Source organism: Corvus moneduloides, chromosome 2 (assembly GCF_009650955.1).
Source record: "Corvus moneduloides isolate bCorMon1 chromosome 2, bCorMon1.pri, whole genome shotgun sequence".
Lineage (NCBI taxonomy): Eukaryota > Metazoa > Chordata > Aves > Passeriformes > Corvidae > Corvus > Corvus moneduloides.
The window spans coordinates 83117558-83140398 of NC_045477.1; the positions used below are offsets into that span (position 1 = coordinate 83117558).

The 22841-nt window shown below is 37.7% G+C and overlaps 1 protein-coding gene across 7 annotated transcripts in view; it reads right to left on the minus strand.

The window, feature by feature from the left end:
* Positions 1 to 22841, minus strand: part of NALCN (sodium leak channel, non-selective) — a 241574-nt gene that overhangs the window by 152953 nt on the left and 65780 nt on the right. For all 7 annotated transcript variants that reach the window (XM_032100136.1, XM_032100135.1, XM_032100131.1 and 4 more), the window contains 3 exons: positions 5807 to 5949; positions 5584 to 5688; positions 2818 to 2904 (listed from right to left, as the gene is read on the minus strand). In XM_032100136.1, the coding sequence (XP_031956027.1) occupies positions 2818 to 2904; positions 5584 to 5688; positions 5807 to 5949 (335 nt within the window). The remainder of the gene's footprint in view (positions 1 to 2817; positions 2905 to 5583; positions 5689 to 5806; positions 5950 to 22841) is intronic.

Genomic DNA, 22841 nt, shown 5'->3' on the forward strand with positions numbered 1-22841 from the left:
CTTTGCTGAGCTGTTCTTCAAATTTTTGCTACATCTATTTAGTTTACCTCCACAGCATTATCAGCTATTATTGCTATTTGCCTCTTCTTGCAGGGATGGAAAAACTGGAAAGATGGCAGAGCTGCAGAGCCCCAGGCAGGGAGGCATGAGATGTCTAAGGTGATGTAAAAAGACTGGTTTGGTCATTGACTCTCATTTCTCTCTTTTTTCTGTACCAACTGGAAGTTTCCTACAAGGGACAAAGGTATGTCTGCCTTTCACCTTCTCCCTACTCCATCATGGGCCTGTGGGCATCTGGAAGCTCAGCGCAAAGGGATGTCAACAGCCCCCTTCATCTCCAGACCCCATTACTTTTCTACAGGCAGCTGGAAGCCTATCACAGTCATGGGCAAAGGCACCACTGTTACACCACCATATCTGTACCACACACCACCTCTGAACCCCACTAGGTTCCCACAGGTAGCTGAAGCCTATCCAGGGCCATGGAGAAATGCATCTCCACACCACCTACAAGCTCTGTATTTCACACCTCTGCACCCCATCATTGTCTTACAAGTAGTTAGACTGCATCTTTAAACAACAGTGTATACATGTATGTGACATGCAGACATATAAAAATAAACATAAATAAAGTGCATCCATGAATAAATCTGAGAACTGCACAGAGGAACCGGGGTGGTTGGAAGCCACCAGCGCTGAGTATTTTAGGGGTTATAAGGAGCAAGCTGCACAGGTTAGCAGACCAGCCACCTCTCTGATATTGGCCCAATACCAAACAAGAAACAAAAATAATTATATAACTGATTTTTATAGTCATTTCCACATGTCTTTTAAAACAAACTCGATTGAAATTTTTGTACTCATGCTTTATAGTTCACTGTTGCTGAAGGAGGCACTTCTCACATTCCCAGACTGCTCCCACTAATGTTCTGGTCCCTTTCTTGTGTCAGAAAAAACATTTAGGCAGCTGCAGGGAGTCTGATCAATAACAAATCCACTCCTTTCCCCCTGACAACCTTGATTCCATTCCCTGAACAACTGCATAAATACTGTGCCAGCTCAGGCATGTAGTGAGGGGGAAGCATAGCAATGAGGAAGGGTAAGACTATCTTCTTTCTGCAATTCTTGCATTATAATCTGATGCAGAACAAAAAACATCCATTTCTCAGAACATTTTAAAACCATTAGACCACCCTAATATGTGTAGACCAGCAGTTAAAAAACTAGAAGAAGTACTACATCACACAGAATACTTATATTTATGAACGCAGAGGTATCGAATGCATGGAAGTTCCAAATTATAGAAAGCAAGTCTTACTGCTCAACTCTTATTTCCGATATCTGAAAGTTAGAGTGTGCACAACACACATAAAACATAGAACAGCAATCCTCTTTACTGCCTCCATGATGACAACACCAACATCAATACAGCTTATTCGTCGATAGAGACAGTAATGCCATGAAGGATAAAGTTCCTAATAGGAATTAGGACATGGAGTTCATATAGTTAATTGAATACTGGACTAATGCACTCCTAACAGAGTTCATGTAGTTTAATGTCTTAAAACGGACACTAAAGCACTGTTTCAAAACTTCTTTTATTTCACAAAAGGATGAAGAACAAGAAGAAAACTGCTATCTGAGTGGCAAATATAAAAAGTTGAATGCATGAGGTTTATGTCTACTGGAACACAATTCACTGTGTTCACATGATTCCTAAAAGGGGAAAAAATGCAATATTACAAAGGCAGACCATGTAACTCAGATGGTATCTTAATTTTCATCTGAAGTTGTTTTCACTGTGAGTTCAGTTACACTTTATCCACATACCTGAGACTGTTACTTGAGAACACCACAAATGATGTTCCTGTTGCTGTCAAAATCAAGAATTAAATTTGGGAAGATGAATTATCTGTTCAGACATATGCTATAATCAAATATATGGCAGTGGTTTGGCAAAGCAGAGATATTTGAGAATGAACAGCTTGTGGAGGGGATTGAAGGTGCTTGCCAGCTTAGGGTTCAGCAATGTACATGCTGCCAACAAGAACGTGTATTTTAGCTTACACATTAAACCAAACATAACCAAAAACTGCCAGCAAATGCTATAGTTGATTTGGCTTTCCATTCTGAATTTAGTTTGTTTATCGAGAAATGACATTATTTAACTCACAAATAAAAATTTGAGCTGCTGTACAGTGTTCTGTACTAAAAATGGATTTATAAAAAAATTACTTATCTTAGTCTGGATTTATTTAAACAATGAGGACAGAGTTTTACAAATTAACTTATATCAAAGTAAGAATATAAAATCTGTAAGTTTCACTGTATGGCTTGCTGCCTACATGCTTCTTCTCCATTTTTCTGTGAGCCTATTTTCACAAGGGAACAAGAGAAATTAGGTACTTCTGTGTTTATTATGATTTTTCATGCTTCTTGGCATATGTGATTGTATTTTGCAGTTAATAAACAAGCATTTATGCTGTGAATATCCTAGGAACAGAATATGTTCGTATATAAATTCTGAGAGATAAAACTTGATTAATTATTTTATATTTCAAAATCTTAAATCTCTCTCTCATAAGCACACAAAACAGAGCCTAGAAGGAATGATTTTTCTAATCTTCTCCCTTTGGGAGTGGTACATCTTCTTTTGTTGATCTGTGATTTTCAAGAACAAGTCTACACTGCAGAAAGCAATGCATTTAAAAAAATATGACTAGAACTGTTGTAGCTATTTCTCAGCACAGTTTCCTTATGGCAACATTTGAGTGATGCTGGTTACACACACTGATTTATTAAAAAGCAATGTCATACCTGTAGACATGCAGGAGCTCTGCCTTGGGGTTTATTCACATCAACAGCCACAAGCTGCCAACCTCCAGCAGCATCTTCATGAAACATCTTGAAAGGGAAGACTGTTGTCAGAATGTTTTATGTGGCAATAAATACAAGTGATATGTAATACATTCCCCTTAAGGACCAGCATACATTTTCGTGATAGCTAGTTTAAAATAAGAGAGGAATGACTCTTTCTGCTACAGGAAAAAAAAAGTAACATGCTTTTTCCACCATTAATTGTCTGAATTTTACTCAGATAACATAGAACACAATATATCTCTATTAGTCCTAATATAGAAACCAATTCAATTAATCTCTGACCAGCATCATTAGATGGTGGTACCTGCTCAGAAAAATTTCGTTACTAAGGTAAGCTTATCCTAAGGAAACACAAATACATTGTGACCACAAAAATAAGTTTCATGGTGAGTTTGGCGATCGCAGAGAACCTCATCTTTTTACTGGCAAAATTATTTTACTGCAAGTACGACTTCATTTTTTTTGCACTGATGCATATCAAGAGTAGCTGTATAGTCCTTATGTTATTGTTTCACAGAGCTTATAATTCCTGTAAATAGCTGAGTATTTCCAGGCTCTAATGATGTCAATGGAAAAGGCTCCCTTGACCACATTTTATCAATAGCCTCTGGAAGAGTAGATGTAGGCATTCTGTTTTATTGGGTTTTTTTCTCAGAAATTAGGACACAAAATGATGCAGACTGCTGGACATAAGGAACTGTGAGAAACCATGCCTCAAAGTGATTAACACTGTCCTTGAAAATGTCCTTGAAAGAAAATGAATGGCTCCAGCATTTTGAGTTGCCACCTGCATGTACTATGTAATGAAGTGTGGCAAAGTTCCCACTTCACTCCCACCTTTTCCTTGACACCCAGCACTCAAACGAGTCACCTCAAGAACACAGCCACAGGAGCGTGGTTGAAGCTTAAAAGTCATCCTGAGAGAAGTGCTCATTAGACTGGGGACAGTGTCACCCAAATATGGTTGTAATTCTTCCAAGTCTTTATTTAGCATCTCTGCAGCAGGACGAGTTGCCAACTAAGATCAGCACAGTTACTCCTCTTTTTACCATGCTTTAAAGTGCAGCGCTGAAGTGCTTTACAAGAACCTCCTTTTATAGTTTTCTGGAGACTCCTTCTTAGACTTCAACTGCAAGGACACTCATTTTCTTTTCTACAGGAATAAGTTCAGGAAACAGCTCAATAATGTATGAAGTGGACAAATGAAGGCAGGTATCTCCAGGCTACTTCATGCACAAAACAAGCAAGGGTTTTAACTTTTGTCTGGTGCTTTAAACAAGAAATCCTGCAAGATATTTGCTGCCCTTCTTAATGCAGAAAAAGATGAGTTGTTTTTGCAGTTTGGTAACCTGGACTCTCTTGATGACCCAGTATGTCAGTGACTCGAGGAACAAAGCAGTCATTCGAACCATTTGCTTGTCTGCAGCCAGTACACTATTTTAAATTTGTGTGATGCAGATTATATGCAACATGTTCATGTTCTTTGGAATGATGACATTATTTTGGATATTTTAAATTTCTTAATGTTGGCTGCTTCTTGTGTTTTCCTACATTGAACTCTCTGTTCCATCTTCTAGTTCAGAGTATGCTGGATAAGCCTATATGCTCAGGATTTGTCCTACGAACATTAAGTTCCCCAGGCTAAGCATATGTCATGTAGAAACGTCTTTTTTATAGATTTTAAATTGATATCACAAAGTCTGCTTTGACAAAGACATATATAGAGCAGAAATTATCGCCACAAAGTCTATTTGCGGCAAAAGATGTAGCAGCCGGCAGAAAAGGACTAGATTAACATATTGATTTCAGGAATATCGAGAAGAATATAAAAACTATTAAATAATTAATTTTGAAAACTTAAATCCTCTGGCTTAGGAAAAGAAATAATCTCCAGCTACACGGTCAGAAAAAATTCCCTCGTGGGTATGTTTCTCATATCTGTCTTTCTAAGAGCTTTTTGCAGGCAGTTGGTACTAGCTCTTCACAGAGATGGCAAACTGCACTAGCCTGGAAAAGCCTGGTCCTCTGCCCATTTGGGCACATAAACTGATGGTTAAAATAATGAGCGAGAGAATTTAAATCTCAACCCAGTAGCTCTTCTTTTTTATACTGGGTTGTTTCCCTCTACCCAGCCCACCCATGGCTTCTTCTTATTCGTTATTTCTATTCAGGATCTCACTTTCTGTGATTGCCCCAGCTGTAAGCATGGCTCTTTCCTTGCCCCAAGAACTCATTTCTCTTTGGTCTCAACACACCCTTCTCAGTTCCTGGACCAGCTTCCCCAAACACTTCAGCTACCCTCTGACCTCTCTTCTTCCAGCTACAACTTTGGGATTTCAGCTCTTATTTCTTAGCACAGAAAGTGGTATCCAATAGCAACCCTGACTTCAAACCCACCAATGACATGATAAAAAAGCATTATCATACTTTGTTAAAAAGAATACAAACACAGCAATAACATACCTAGCCATATAGAGAACCATATTAACAGTCTTCTCTATTATTCCTTTCTAAGGAAGACTAGTTAGATAATGAAACAAAGAATTTATTTTTTCATGAAAATTCATATGTAGTGTTTAGAATATAGGTAGTAACATGCAAAGTCAAATGTATCACATATGACAGGAATTTTTTGCTTATTATTAATTCATAAACTAAACCAAATCAAATCCCCAAAGAATCTCAGCATCTCAAGTGCTTCACCTGGGTGGTGGCAGTTGAAGTAGTACTGCTCCTGGACCCCCACATCTGCTGGAACTGCACTCTAATTTCTGCAAATGTTTCAATGATGACTGCAATAAAAACATTCTGGAAAAAGAACAAGAAAGAATGGCTGACACAAAGCTCAGCAAGCAGAAAAGAGAAGAAATTACTTCTAATATGATCTATGTTTCAGGCCAATTTAAAAAGACATATTTTTCAGTACCTTAACAAGCCAGGCCAGAAAGAAAATTAAGGTGATGAAATAGAAATATGAACGCCATCGGGGAAAACTGTCGATTGCTCGGTACATAAGGAACACCCAGCCTTCCTGAGAAGCAGCTTCATAAACAGTAAATATACTTGTGCCTGTCAGAGGAAAAAATGAAAATGTTTGGCATTAAACCTCCCTGAAAGTTTTCAGTATCAGCAAACAACAAACTTTTATCTATCTCATTTTTGTTTTTTCTAAAGGGTGTCAGCTCTCCATTCCTCCTTCAAAGAGAAGTTTTTCAGGTGCATTTCCACATTTCTTCCTTTTGCAATTGAATATGAATTGGTTTTGTATCAAACCAGACTGATTCCCTTCCCTCCCTGGACACACATGTATAATCTCTTAGAAGGGTTCACTGGCAGTCTGCAAGTGTCTCCAAAGGCAGAATTTGTCCCATTATTTGCATTCAGCAGCATCCCTGAGAAAAGGCAGATTTAACAAGGATTAACATTCAGTAGGTTAAAGAAATCACTATTAATATCAGTAATATTGAGCAAGCAGCAATACACCAAGAAGGTGCTTGACACTAGCAAGCACAGGTAAGCATCTACAGCAAGCTACTGAACCATTTTGAAATTCAGAAAGTAGCTGCATTAACATACATATGTTGCCATAAAGAAGCATTTTTAAGTTGAACTTGCTATATCACTGGGGAGTGGGGGGAGAGAAGATGAAAGGAAAGTTATGAAAGACCTTTTTGTGCAGAAAATACTCTCAAATAAAAGCTATAAAGCTACCAATTTTAAACGTAAAGTCCAAACTCAACCTAATGTCTGAGTGATAATATGCTTTTGCTAGCTTGCCCTTCCTCCTTATCTCTGCAATGAAAGCTTCAAAATATAGACCAGTTATGGCTTGTAAGTCATTCTTGTTTAAAGAAATTTTTTGTTCCAAGAAGAAACACAATTAAACTGTGAAATTAAACCGTGAAATCTCACAAACTGCTGTGAAATCACAGAATTGTCCTACAGCCACCCGCTAGTTCTGCTCCACAACTGTGTTTCATGGAACGTCTTCGATAAAAGAGAGGGAGCATGACAAGCGCTGCCCTTAGCAAAACACAGCAGCTGCTAGCAACATAAAGACAGAAAGCTGACAATCTGATTCTTTTCACAGAGACGAAGTGGTTCTGAGCAGAAATTCTGGAGTCCAGGAGTTTCCCAAAAAATCACACCAGCCTAAAAGGAACTCTGCACTGTTATTTTCCTGTTGAATTTGCAACACCTATATCCTTTTGTCTGCTAACAGGGATGGGATGAACCTGGAGCCAGAGTGTCCCTTTTGCAGATAAATCTTCACTTATGAGAGGAGATAGGGATGAATGGCATTTTTTCTGTATAACACCTATACCTTTGATAGGTAGGTGTCAAATGGTTAAGATGGGCATGGTGGGTAGGCAAAACTGTTAATCATTTCTGTTAGTTTTTCTAGTAATTGGATTCCTTTCTTTTTACTGCATACGGTTGTCAGGACTAAGAGAAAGAAATGAAAAGGAAAGGAAAGGAAAAGCATTCAAGCATAGAAAGCAAAACCCTTTCTATTTCTTCAGAAGAAAAAGTGGTCTCTACAATACTGAAATATTCATCAGTGATTACTTCATGGGTATTTTACATTTCAAAAATTCAAAAAGTAATGGTTCAATTGTCTAATAATATACTGTTGCTGAACTGATTAAATTATTGAACAAAACAGTGCTGTTGAGGACAGGCAGAGATTAAGAAAAAAAAAGGAATCTATTAAAAGTTGCTGGCTAGGAAACTGTCATTAGTCATTACCAATTGGAAAGTCACAGTGAAGACTAGTAAAATAGAGGGGATGTCATGCAAAGTATTTATAACACATCACTGGGCCATCTGCCACAGTAAAGCAATACTGTGAATGGACAAAAATGCACAACCCAATTAAAATGAGTTTGCCTGTGACACTAAAGTAAAAATGTCTCTATAGTGTATAACTGGTAGAGTTATTTTTAAGGCTATTAGAAAGCAATCCCTCTTAAGAATATACATTCTTGCTTAACATATGTGACTAGAAAGTAATAAAACTTTCACTACTGATGCCAGGAACCATGTTGTTAACTATCTCTGGAAATCTTCTTTCAACTGGATACAGAATAAGGGATGCAACACCATGAGATGTTTTGCCTTCAAAAAGAAGAATAATTCTTAGTTAACATCTGCCTTACTGCATGTTTTTGCTCTTCTGTTTTTTTCTGATTATTTCTTTAATATCTGACTACCTCTTCCTAAAGCCAATGCGTAAGTTATTTAAAGACTCTCCTCTCACAGCAACATACTATGTTTTTCTCACCATGTTCAAAGCCATATGGAGGGTGAGAAAATATCAAAATTTTAAGTGATGGTGGGATACATCCCAAAAAACCAGACACTGGAATGCTGCCATAAATGAAACTTAACATATGCCCCTCAGATCAAATGGCAAATTTCTCGTTTTCCACAGATGTCTGTATTCTATCAGTGACACAGTGTCTTTTTCTACTAGTTAAAAAGGCTTAAGTAATGACAGCTTAGTGCTAAGAGTCTCATGGTTAGGGCATATGAGAACATAGATCCCTCTGCAGCAGAAATATGGGTGTCACAGAATGTGGACTTGAAAACCTGCACAGCCTGGCTACTCAATATGCAACAGGCCCTGCTACTTCAGAATGCAGTCACCTCTTGTCAATGTCCTGAACATTAAGATCATGATTTATGCAACATAACTGCAGGCATCAGCGAGACTTTTCAGTCATGAAGTAGCTTTCAATCATGAAGAGAGTTAAACACATGGCTGTTATGACATTGCTTATCAGCTCAGGCATGTTGGCATGGGCAACATGCTGAATTTGAGATATAAAAATATTGACCAAATATTTATGGTAATTTTCCTACTTATTTCAGTAGATGGTTAGACCTTGATGGCATTAAATATTAATTTGGGAGGAACTTCCTGATGACAAAAGAGGTAAAATAAAGTAACATGCTTTGAAGTTTTTGTGTTTTGTTTGAATTTGTCTTATAAATTCCACATTTTGATGTTATGATAAAAGAATTCCTTTAAACACAATGATAGTAAAACAAAACAAAGAAGGAAAACACTTCTCAATTAAAACTAAATAAATCAACATCATAATCTGTACCAATCTCAAAAGACTACTTTTATCCAAACAAGAAACACTTCTACCTTTGGAAATGTTTTACAGCTGTACATGGTCATTATCAAAGAGAAAAGAAAAAAACAGTTCAGAAAATGAAAGATTTAGTGAAATACTAGGAAAGAGTTTGAATCTTGCTCAATTTATGTGACATTTTTACTTGTTCCATACTGTATAGAAGAAAAGACAGCAATGAGAGACGAACTGTATCCTTACTGATATTGTATGTTTAGTATATGGGGATTCAGCACCAGAGTGCAGGGGGCTTATTTCTTCTTCAATACATGTGCCTTTCAGATCTAGAAGATGGGAACATTAGCCTGAAGGGGTTTGGAGAAAATAATTTCTTTAACACCTAAATCATAATAATAAAAGAAAATTCTAATGGTATCCATGTCTAAACAGGAAGCAAGGTAGCCTGGCTCTTCCATGCTCTACAGATAAATAGATTACCAGGGAAAAGAAAATGATTAAAAGAGCCAGAGGACATAGGTGATGACTTTTCTTAGGGGAGTAAAGAAACACATCCTGGCAAAACCCTGTCTTTTAAATAACTAATGAATATAGAAGGTATATGTATTTTTTAAGAAAAGGACTCAAAGTTAACAGAAAAATAATATTACTATGCAGGGATGGTCTTCAACATTCTGTATTTTATATTTATACATATTTTTTAAATACATAGGATTTTCTGCTTGTTTCTGTGACCCTGACACCATCATGCTCTGTGACCATCTCCTTCTATAATCAGTTCCTTCTGCAAATGGACATAATGAAAAAGAGAGTGCACTGAATAATGCTGTAGTTTTATAATAGAAGAATTAAGGGAGCAGAGCTAAAAGGTCACATGGAAAATTCACTGAGACTGGAAACAGAACCCTTTCCTCCTAACTCGATGATGCATTCTTGCTTCTTGATTCAAAATCCTGTATTATTTGAGGAAGAGAGTGTATGGTGCTGAGGAGGTGTCTTTCATTAATTAATACCTTTGTGCTATGTGTAGCTATTCCAATTGAGAAGTAAAACCTAAAAATAGCCTTAGATATGCATTAACACTAGAAATTTCTGCATGTGTACCTATATACATACCTATATTGACTACCTTGGCTTACCATGTTAGGATTTTCTCAGTTTTCTTGTGACTGCTGTGAAGCTGCTAAGAAAGGAAATCTACAAGAGGGCCACTTCATGTAAAAAAAAAAAAAACAACAAAAAACCGCACAAACCAAAGTTTGCTTTTTTAATTTCTTGTTTTTCTTTTTAATCAGGAATTATTCAGGCAAGTAAAAATCCATGCGTTGTTATTAAAAGCTTAAACTACTACCCATTGCCACGCAAGGTATGCACCAGATGCCGGGCAGTGACACGCTCCTTTCCCTTACTTTACAGCAGCCGCTAGATGGGGGTCGTGCACCTCGGGCACATCTGGAACATCAGGCGGCGGCGGAGAGCCCACCCCGCAGAGCGCAGACTGTGTCAACCTCTCGGCGCGCCGGCAAAAGGATTGATTCCTCTATTTGCCAGCAAAATTAAGTCGCCTTCTGGCAGGTGCTGCTTTCTAGTTTCACTCTGCTGTGCTGCACACTGAAAGGCAGCCTTCCTTAACACGGTTCTATGACTGATTGTCCGTAAAGCAATATCCTCTTCCTCAGCTATGGAAATGTTATCATGCCTGTTTCTGTCCCCGCCTACCTTCACTCATAAATCACAAAGCTGAACGTTTCTGCAGGGCATGGATAGTTCATTGACCAGTCACCTTTTAATTTACCTTATCTTTCAGTATTAAGATACTTGTAAAATATTGCATGCAGTCAGGTTTTCCAGGTGCTTTATACTATTGTTTCAGTGAAACTGGAAAGGACTAAAAATTGTCCAGAAATGCAAGGACAAAGCTGTTAACACCTCTGGGAAGCAACTGGCAGAGAGGACTGAAATTGACTAAAAGATCAAATCTTGAATGTCTTCATGGGGTTTCTTGCTTGTCCCTGAGTGAACAATCTATTTTACTTTCCCAAACCAACTGTCACCAGCCAGTTTGCCAGCCAGCAGAAATTAGGAAGAAAAGAAAAAAAACAAAACCATGCCAATTCTCTGCTCATCTGTTGAAACCTCAAGCCCCAGTGCCATTTTCCTGTTACTGAGCCGTTGAAAAACTGATTTACAACAGCAGAAAAAACCCACTGCCAGTCTGAACACAGTCTTTTAATCCTTGCTAAGCATAGTGACTTAAAATATACAGTAGTGATGTGGCACTGATTCTTCATTTTGAAAATCTATTTGCTTTTGAGAAGATGAAGCTTTTATGTATGAGAAAAGAGTATAAACAGAGACCGTACAGATAAAAGAACCAATATGGAGATAAAGAAACATTGCAAATACAAGTTCTCTGATCAATGCAATCTGATCTACAGACTTAGTAATGAAAAGACACGAAGTCAGTCAACTGCCAAAAAAAAAGAAAATGGACTTCTCTGCCCTGTTTGCAAGTATTTTAGAAATGCGTTCAATATTCAGAAGAGTCAGCTTACCAATAGGAATGTAGGAATGCTGGCCACATGTATGGACTGCACAGGGTAAATAGAAGCGTGCTTTGGGTAAGTCCATGATTAGTTGTACCATTAATGTCTTACATGTGATAGTGCTTAAGCTCCCTGATGTAATATTTTACGCTTTGAAAAGAGAAACCTGCTTTACATTTTTGAACAAGTCCAAGGCGTAAATAAAGACCAGCATTCTTCAAAATGACTTTACTTGTGCTTTGTTTATGGACATTTAGCCAGACTAGCATTTATATCTGCTTTTCTTTAATAATTTTTTATTAAAATAGCCATAGATTCACAAATAACTTAGCAAAGAGGGATCCAAAATGTCAGCAGACCTCATAAGCTGACTTTATATGCAGAAATACTGTCTGCTTTTTCCTTTTGGCAATTACACAACTGTAAGGCTAATATACTGTCTGTCTGACAATCACTTTTGTGAGTGTGGGGAGGCAACTTTACAAAATTTAGTGGCAGCTGGAGACAATCAAGTAAATGCTGAGCTGTGAGATATATGGCTTCCTGGAAGCTCTGCAGCACAGTCAAGTCTCCCACCTCTCCTTCGCTCTAGAGAGTATTTTTAAGGACACAACTTTTCTTGGATCTCTGGGGTCTCATCCTCAACAGAACAGGCAGAGCCTCAGGCTGAAGCCTAGAAATAGGACACTGCCATAGCTGTGCTTTTCCTTATCAAATGGTAATAATACTCTTCAGATCTAGAAACCAAGAATACAGAAACCCCTAGACCTTGGCTTTAAGAGTGACAAACACTGAAGATGGGCCAGTCACCACCTCAGTCTTTCCAATGAAATGCCTCTGATTGAAAGTGCAGTCATAGTGGAGTCAATGAGAGATTTACATTACATTATTTACATTATATTACTACATTACATTACAATTTACATTATAGTAGATGCTATGACAAAACTGTATAACAAAAAAAGTTCAGTGGAGGAATCTCTGTAATTTAGTAACTTATTCCTTTGAAAATGAACCATCTTTTTATAGGACTGTTACTTCTTCTTTTAAAATCCATTACATATGTAGAAGTGTTTAAAACTATACAGTAAAAGTAGCAGCCCAGAAATCAAAATTTAGAAATTCCCCAAAATTGTTACATCTAAAATTTAATGAGCACTTTAAGGGTTATCATATTAAAGAGAAAAGTTCAAGGCAGAAGTTTTAGTACAGATATGTATTTGGATTGTCATTCAGCCAAGTGCTAGGAATGACTATTAAAAACAAGGTAGTGATGGATTACTTTGTTAGAAAACAAAGTATGCAAATCTTCCTTGATATAAAGCATGCAAATTCAGCACTGACTTTTATACACTGTTAATCAAAACTATTCACTTGTTGCATTAGCTTTCCCAATAGTCACAGACAGAGCAATCTAATTCATTTTAAGTACAGTCATGGAACAGCAAAGCTGCTTCATCCTAAAGCTGTATTTCAGTTTCATTTGGCTCCTCTGGGCATCACCTGTGAATTGTAGGCACTTCTCCGAGGATGTACTTGCTCTCTTAAAATGAAGAGATCAGCCCCTTTCTCTTGAATGGATAACAGGTTCAAAAGCAATCGCATGAGATTTTACCAAAATCAGTGGTAAAATTGCTGTCATCTTAAATTAGATGCTTTCAAAAATTCCCCCCAAAAAATCCTAATTTGATTTGCTTCAGCTATAGTGCATATCGGAACAAGATTTTATTCTTTTATAAAAGTTTCACCAAAGGGCAACAGTAGAAAATCCCAACAAGACCTGCTGAGTATTCAGTGAACAGAAATAAGGCAGCAACAGCACTTAGATCAATGCATTTCTGTAAGAAAAAAGAACAGACAGTAAAGCTCTAATGTCAAGTAGACATTATAAAAACCAATACATGTTAGAAATCTCATTAGCCTCCACATATCTGAATAACAGGAACAAATATACAGCATCAAATGCATCATAAGAGACTAATCGAACTGAAGAGACAATAACTTCCCTTCCAAAATAAAAGAAAGGAGCTCTGTGATTGACTGCTACAAGAAAACCCAAATGACACTCACTCAACGACTTGTTTAGTTATTAGTAAGTACTCCCTGGTGCCTTTTACATGCCACTAGAAGGAAAATAATTCACCTACTTTGTTGATGTGAGGGAGTGGTTTGCCCACTATCCTAATATATGCAGTTAGTGAGAGCATGGAGACATAGAGAAGTGGTTTAGTGAGCTGATGGCTCACTGAACCCCACAGCACCTTTATGAGATAAGCATATTGTCCTGCTTCAGAGACGGCTGTATTAAGTTAGGGACTCTGAGACTCTCCTCAAGCAGCAACACAATAAATGTCTAAGATGAGGCTATCTTAAAGATTTCTGATTTTAAAAGAGCTGGGTGTCAAAAGAGAAAGAGCCTGATATTTTTTAAAATAAAAATCCCATACATGGATGTCAGCAAAAAACCGAACAACTTCTTTTCCTTTCTTTCAGAAAACAAAATACTGAATTGAAAAGAAAACCAATTCTTGTAACATCTGACTTGTTTTATTCTTGACTGTCTTAAAGAAAGTATTTGCATGACCAGAGATCTACTGATTATCAAAAGAATTCTTGGAAGATGCACTAATAGACTAATGCAGCTGGCAGGTTTATTAGGAGATTAAAATCAAAATCTTTGGCAAGAAAAGCTGTATAAACTGCCAGGTTTTTCTTGGGAGAGAGTATTTCCAAAGTTTTAATACACTCTCTTTTAAACGTTGTTTTCAATATTATCTCCTTTTGCAGAAGTGCTTTCTGATCTTTATGCACTACTGAAAATAGTCCCACATACCCATAACAGAAATTTCTGGGACTTCTCACTGTCAAATCAATGATTTTTTTTTTTTTTTCACAGATAGGCCTTTTTCTTGTTTTTTCAGCATCAAGTTTACCTGCAAAGATGTTTATTCTTTGAGTAGGTGTGTGTCAACTCTGTGCTTTGACTCAAAGCTGCATTAATTTCTTATAGACCAATGATATTTAGCATAGTTTTTCTTCAAAGCTTTTTGCTTAAGTGGAAAATGCGGCATTTTGTACTAAGACACATGAACACGTGATTTGAAAAAAAGGACTGTGTATGAAAAAAGACATTTTGGCATTGCTCAGTGAAGCAGCTTCACAAGAAATACAAATCAGACCTACTCCTAGCAATTTTTTATCAAAGGATGAGCTAAAGAGACCTCATTTTCCATATGAAAATAATTTTCAGTGGGTGAAATAAAAACAGAGCTTTTAGATCTGAAGGTGCAAACAAGTGCTATGCATAAATTCAGGGTTGATTTTCTGCATGCCATTTACTTCACCGTGACTACCTCTTTGTCTACTCTTCAATTAGAAAAAAAACCAACCTTGGAAGTCTATCCCCTCCCTTCACTGAAGTCAAAGGCACCTCTAAAAGCATACATAAGGATAGTTACTGCTGGACCTTATAAACACGTTGTTATCCTCAGTAATGTGTCTGCAAGTCCTACCATGGCTTGGGTAGAAATTTTGTGTTGCTACACTACGGCCCCATATTTTTCATAACATGAAACAAATCCTGATCCTAGCTTGTAAGCTCTGCCAATACATTTCTGTAATATTTTGGAGAGGAAAATTACGTTCACAATTTTTAAAACTCACTGTCCAAAGTCAGGCATGTGAGCTGATGTTGAGATAGCTGGATATACTCAGATTCTTTGAAATGCTGAAGGAAACAAATTCAAAATTTTTAACCCTGGCCTAAATGCTAGTGCTTGAAGCAAAAGAAGAATTTATCATTCCTTTAGCAGAAACAGAGTTAAATTTATGGCTCTGAGATTCTACCATTTAAGTCCCCACAAAATATAAAAGATGCTGGGAAAATGGTATATTTGATCAACATGGTGTTTTCAAAACACTTATTAAATTGCCTGCCACATAAAAAATAAAACCAGAGATTAATACTATGACATGCAGTCGCAAGAACAAAGCACAGCTGTTTCCAGACCCATTAATTCTACAATCTCTCAGAGATGGGTTTCCTAAATGAAGACAAATGCAACAGGAGAACTTCAAAGAAATATCTGCTTCCAAAAGGGACTGTCAGGCAGATCCGTGGTACCCTGGTACTGAAACCCTTTCCAGTTACTTTCCTAAAAAGCTTGCAAAAGTACCAAGTAAATCCTGTTAGTAGTATTCCTGAGCTCAGGTCAGAGATAACTGTAACAGCGGAGAAACAACTGCTAGCAGACAATAGCAAGCACTGGAATAACCAAGAGTTTGTCTCCTTGGAGTTTGTTTAAGAACACATCAGCTAAGCACCTATAAGAAATAAGATAGGCACAGGTGACTCAATCCTGGAGTGGCCTGGCAATGAGCTTGACCTTTGGATAGATATCTTTTTTAGGTTCATACTAATTTTCTACAATTTTACAGCATTTAAGAGTTCTCTAGACCCAGTGTAGCATCTTATCTTTACTAGTTATTAAAAGAAAAAAACTTATTAACATGGATAAAGTAATCTGTATTTGTTTAGGCTGCACAACACCACAAAGAAATGAAGATCAAAGTCCAAAAAGCCCCTTGCACTAGGGTTTAGCCTGGAAAGTGTTGTAGGAGTGGTGGTGCAGAGCCAAGTTCCACTTCTTCTGAACTGGTTAAACCATAATTTTTCAGCAAATAAAACTTTTTTTTTTTTTCTCCATAAAGAAAGCATTTATGAGTCATAGGTTGTGGTTCTAACTTCTGTAAAGTAAGAGATGTCAACAAACACTGGGAATAAATAAAATGTCACTCAGGACACGGTTTGATGATAAATTAACTCTGGAAGGTTCTGACTACTGTGTGACAAGCACCAAAACCATATGACACGAAGCACTGATTTGCTATAAACTGACTCTGCCCCTTAAAAACACCCTTTTATTGAGAGCTTCATTTTGTAATGAAAGGTTGAACACTTCAAGTGGCACTGTCCATCTGCACCCCAACTTGCACCAGAGCAGGTCTGCTCTTCTACCTCCAGCATAAAGTTGTCCCAAAGGCATTAAGCTGGTATAATTTCAGCATTCTGTGCCACCCTCAGTGACACTGACAGTAACACATTCATGTGCCCTGCCTCATCCTGAGCAATTGCTACTTGGGTCTCATCACGTGTCAAACCACAGCCTAGGGCTACTGCAAAGTAGCTCTCCTGTGGGCACTTATGGAGTGAAACACCTTAGCTCCTGTTCCCTGATCTTATCTTTGTACGGATGTGCCTGGACCAAGTGTGGCTCCCTCCAACCCCAACACACACCTTCAGTACTATTCCAAACAGGCTCACATCCTCAGCATCTTCCACAGGCTGACATTCCCACATACCATGCATTCCTTCTACACTGGGTTACAAAATCACATCCCTGGTGGGCTGCGACAGCAGGAATGTGACACAATGCTCACAGGAACTTTGGACTGAAAAGTCTCCTATTTTAGAGTTATGTTTTAGGGTCACAGTGGTGACTCACGGGGTCAGTGGAAATCAAAACCAACTCCAGTACATATGGATATCAACCATTCAGCTATAGAATGGACCAGGCTTGAGCACTGTAAACACCTGTCAGTCTATATCACATTGTTTGCAGACCAAAGACCAATGCCAAGTAGATGATTTTATTAGTGGAAATCCTGCCCCTGACACAGTTCCACAGTTCATGTTTCCACAGTACATGGCTCAGCAGCACTACGCATCCAAAAAATACATGGCCAAATATCTAAGTGTGAATACAACCAATATCAGTAGGAAGTTTCCAAGTTTAGCCTGCCAAAAATTAGAATACATAGAGGGCAAAACAGCACTAGGTACTTGTCTCTGGCCACAAAGAAAGGCAAAGGATAATACTGGCATTGAAAGAACCTGAGGTAGGCTGGCTTTAGGTATTTTCTAATCATCAGAGAAGTGAAGTCCTGAAAGAGTTTTTAATCTTGTTTTGCCTCTTTTGAAGTTGGGACTTCACACTTTGTATGAAGAATGGATATGACACGGTCATATCCACAAGGTCACAAGAAGGAGTAGACAAGAGCATCACCAAGGTTCTTTCCAGATGAAAAACAAGGCTTCATCTGTAAATGTGATGATATAGGCTACGAACAAACCAAACCCCTTCTAAGTTCAATAGAGTGCAATTGTTTTAAATAACACAGGCTGAATCCTCAAGTCGCAAATAGTACAAAAACACAATTTCATTTTCATTGGCTTCCTGACAGAGATTTCTAAGAATGCTTCTAATGAAGTCATGCAGGAAGGATTAACACTGTGGTCTGTGCAGGAAGAACTCAGCAATGTGGCTGATTTAATAAAGTACTGCACAACAGCTGGGGAAAGTAATTCTTTGGTACAGTGTCCGGTTTCATTACAAAGTATGTGTTTACTCTGAACTGCACTGAAATTCTCCAGCGAAAACTCAGTTCCTGAGTTGCACCTTCCCACTTGTGCCTGAGGACACTGTAGACACAGGTGCAATTGTGCATGTCTGTGGAAAATGAATTGCATATAAAACTAACAGTATGTCTATACTTTGGCCAAAAACATTCACTGCACAAGCTCTAACAATTTGAACATTCTAAAAGCTGCTGTCAGCATAGTAGGTCAAACCTATTTATAATATATTTAACTGAAATGAAAGACTGCTTAAGGACTGAAGGAATCAAGCATGTGTTTAGAAGGAAGGGAGGGAAAAAAAAGAAAAAGAAGTCACAGCTCTTGGAAATATTAAGTCCACAAGTTCATGAAAGCCTGTATATTATGGATTTCATAGCATTTCTAAGGTATGAATGAAATCAGAAAGCAACTGGAGAAAGACATGCTGATGGAGACTAGCTTGTCTGGTATAACATAAAGCATCATATCTGACAAATTTAGTAAAGTATTTAAGCAGAGAATAGAAACAGATGGGCGTGAAGCAACTAAACCACTTCATTTAGGTTTAAGACACCTGTGAAACTGCTGTAGAAAGCAGGTTAACCACAGTTTGAGTAAGTGCACAGCAGAAGCAGCATTCCTCAGTGGATAAAATGACCAGGTAAAAGCCTGGAAAGACTAATCTGATTTTGAAATAACTGTAAAGTCATCTATTAAATTAATCCTACAAGCTTCCAGAGCAACTATTCAAAACCAATATTCCCCCATGACACTCCAAAATCTCTTCAGAATTTCTGTGAATGCTCAAATCACTTCAGTCAATATCTTTAGCTATTTCCAGAGCATTTACCATCTTGCTTTGTGAATGTCAGTGAAATACATATTTGTGGTTATAGTATAATGATGGTAGAGTGCTGAAAATTTTTAAATGTTTTTTTAAGTATGCAATTTTCATTTATTGCCACTACCTCCCCATGAATCCTCATTATTGCTCCACAGTTTTGTATCCTATAACAAGGACAAAAAGAAAACATCCAGGTAATGACAGAATTATGATTCTACATGAAAAAAATGAAAATAGAAGAGAGAAAACGCATATGGACTTTGTTCTAGAGAAGAAGATTAAGCAGTAATTCAACTGAAGCCTTTTGCTTCAAAGAGAGATGGTAGTAGACACAGTTAATTGTCACTTAACTTCAGAATTCTAATTAAAATGCCTAAAAACATCTAAGTTTTGAGTAAAACAAATGTAAGAAAAATGTTATTATGTACAATATAGCAATGGCTAATAGGGAAGGATATGTAAGTAGTACACATACCAGTATAAAAACTATACAAAACCTGCCACAGGCTGGTAATTAGAAGAAAATAATATCACAGTTTATCAGAAGAGACATAGAGAAGTCCTGTTGTGACTAATCTATCTTACTTGAATTTGTCAGCCCCTGGGTAACTTCTGTCAAGATGAATCAGCCATGTGTAGAGTCAGCTCCTCAAGATATAGAACAGATTTCTGAAGTTTTTATCTTGTACATATTTCCGTAGAGCATCTATGCTCCATGAACAGTTAGATGTCCCTGTCTTGGTGATGACTGACAAAGTCTTTTGACAGTAGATTTGCTAACTGTTTTCACTTTTTTTGAATTTTATGCAAGAAATAATTTTAATTCTTTCAGTATCATTAATTTAAAAAGTGTGGAGCTTAGCTGGAAATGACCTCAAAATCATCCAAGTTCACTGTAGCTGTTTAAATTAAGAGCCAAAATTTGGAGCTTAGTTACTGCAATATTCTTCACATTGGAAAGAAAAAGGTCATAGTGTTGTATGGTTAACTCATTTTTGGATGTGAGCTGAGATTCTTAACTTGGGGGTTGATACAACGATGAAATGAGACAAAGTAATGATCATTATGGTACTTTCCACAGTAAGGTGGCAGTAGCACAGACTTGTTGGAAAAGTAGAGGATAACCTTCTAAATGAGTTTTTGGATGAGAGTGGAAAAGGCTGACTGTACTATGGGAGAAGATGTACATTGACATTTCCCAAGATGGCCAGTCACTCCTTCCCTGGAGATGGAACTGCATATCTTCAAAAAATCTTAAAATATGCTCAGTATTAAGGAGTACTTCAGAAGCAGCTTGAACAATTAAGCAGTCTTTTTAGGAAAAATAGCAATTATTTGCGTATTGAAACAATTCACAGAACAAAAATGCCCCTGTGGCAAAGAGATCAAGATGTATTTCCCAACACTGTGTCGTGAGTAATACAGAAGTGATAACTATATGTAAGATGTGTTAAAGATTTATTAAAAAGATTTAGTTAGATCACCTGCTACTGCAAGATCTAGCTCTCAGTTTGTTTACAACCAAAACTTATGATCCGAGTAAAGAATACACAAGGTATTTAATGTTCTTAGGTAAGATTTTGGTCTTCCAAGCCATTCCAATCTTTCTCAGTTGCTATGAGAAAGGCAGTAACTGGAAGTGAATGGTCTTACAGTTTTTTTAAGAAGTATTTCAATATTTCACATCAGATCCAAAATATTATACTATTCTTTTAGCTTGTAACCTAGATCTTTTCCAATACCACTCAATGCATACTAGATAGCGTGGTAAGAATTTCTTCATGAGGCAATGTCATGACATTGACAATGGAGTAGAAATACAGTAGCCACTGGAAGTCTCCAATAACAATAGAGAAAAAGCACTGGGAAAAACAAACATTCAATATTTAAATACTTGAGTAACAGAGTAATAAAGTGAGACTGTGCACTATTTAATGAGGAAGGAGCACGGCATCACACATTTGCCGCAGGGTAGCAGCATGTATGAAGCCAGTTACCATAGATGAGCTGATGTGCTGGAGAGTCACACCTAAGCTGCTGCTCTGTGTGCGCTCCCCCCTCTTGAGTGGCCATCTGTGAACTAGATTTTCTGGAATAGCATTATCCCCCGTTATTCCCCAGTAGAAGTGGGAACGCCAAGCTGCAAGCTGGCCCTGTGTTATCAAATCAAAGGTCTTAAAAATGATTTGGTAAGCTGCTCTAATTACAGTAACAGAGGGCATGTTGCATCAGTATTGCACATTGGATTTCTAGTGGGTGGCTTTGCTCATTTCCACCAACTTTATGAAAACGATGTCTAGGATAAAATAATCAAATCTCAGGAGGCAAGGTAAAAACCACATGTCCCCTGCATTACACAAGTGCTGAAGGTCAAAGCCTGTAAACTGGTCACACCCTGAAGCTCTTGTCTGAAAGTGAAAATCTTCCACTGTGAAAAAAATTACCTCTATTACTCGGTAACTGCAGCTTTCATTATGCAGCGCTATATTGTCTTAATGGCACTGACTGATAATTAAACCGATAGGATCTAATTTTCTTGGTACAGAATGACAGGTTTCTAATTGCCTGACTTCCTTCTCTGTCTATTGGCTAAGAGTTTTCTGCTCCTTAGCATGGCTGAAATTAGTCACACCTTTTGTTTCCAGGCTGTTCACACACCTGTCACACCTTTAACTCTCTTTTTTTCTCATTGTTCTCCATTCCTTGTCAGACTGTGAGTTGTTGAGTAGCTATCCACACGAACAGTCATTGTCTTTGACACAAGCCTTTCTTCAACTCTCATGCGTAGTGAAAACTGCTGGGCTGGGAGGTTGGTTTTGCTTGTAGCAGCTCTTTCTATTTGTTTTCTTAGTAAATCCTCATTAAGGAAATTATCTTAGTGTGCATTTATTTCCCTTTGACCATGATATTCCTAGAATACATGCCCCTTGGTTGCTTTACTTAGCCTCTCAAAGTTATCTGACCCTTTGGTTACCATTCTGCACTAGGGGGAAAAAGAAATGTCATGGTAGATAACAGACCTGAATGTTTTATCTCATGCTTTCCATAGGAATTATAAATAAACTGTAGCAGCAGTAAAGCGAATTTCCTCCTCTGCCTTCACAGAACATGTATCATAAAATCATGCTGGGAGGCCTTGCTGTGCTAGAGAAGGGGCAGTAGAAAGCAAGCATGAGAAGGTCACTGTGGAAATAGTATCTACATTGCATGTAACTCTCACACAGCAGCAGAGGGCACTGGGCAGGCTGAAGGGTTTCCAGGAGATGCAGTGCAAAGATTGTCCCCAGCTAGGGATGCCCTCTGGGAGCTTGGATCCTGCAGAGCCAGCTGCAATGTCTCCAGCACCACATTTTCCAGCAAGCTCCAATCCAGGCCTCCTCAAACCATTGTGCTGTAGCACATATGTCTGTCCTCATCTGTCCTCTTGAGATGCAGTGCAGTAGGGAGCAAGGGGTGTTGATACTTAAGGGGTTCACTAAGAACTCAGCAGCTGTGCTGGTGCCAGTGAGCTCTCCAGTGCTCTGCTGCATTGGGGGGTTTTGTTTGTTTGGGTTTTTGTTGTTTTTTTTTGTTTGTTTGTTTGTTTTTTGGTTGGGTTTTTAAATTTTTTTTTTTAAATACATTTGATCTCCTACCAATCTCAGGAGAAAACTTACTTGTGTAGAATTTAAGACTATGCTACTTCAGATAAATTAAGAAACAGTACATGAAGTTTTATGTCAGCAAGGCATCAATTCATCTAAGGTGATATAGCCTACAGTTGAAAAAAACTAACAAGATGCAATTAAAACTTGCATTTGACCTGCCTCAACTTTCATTTCCTTACTCCCTTCTAATAAGTTTGCCTTTCTGCCACATTTTGCTCTTTCACCTTTTCGTCTTATGACCAGTGACAGTTTATGGGCCTTTTATCTAACATCAGCGAATATGAATTTATTTTTTTTTTAACATTGTCATCATCATCACTGTAATACAAGCAATTATTAGAAGGCATATTAGAAGGAAAACTTCAAAAATAATTACTTTGATAATGAAATCTAACCAAAATATATTGGTCCAGTATGCAAAAAACT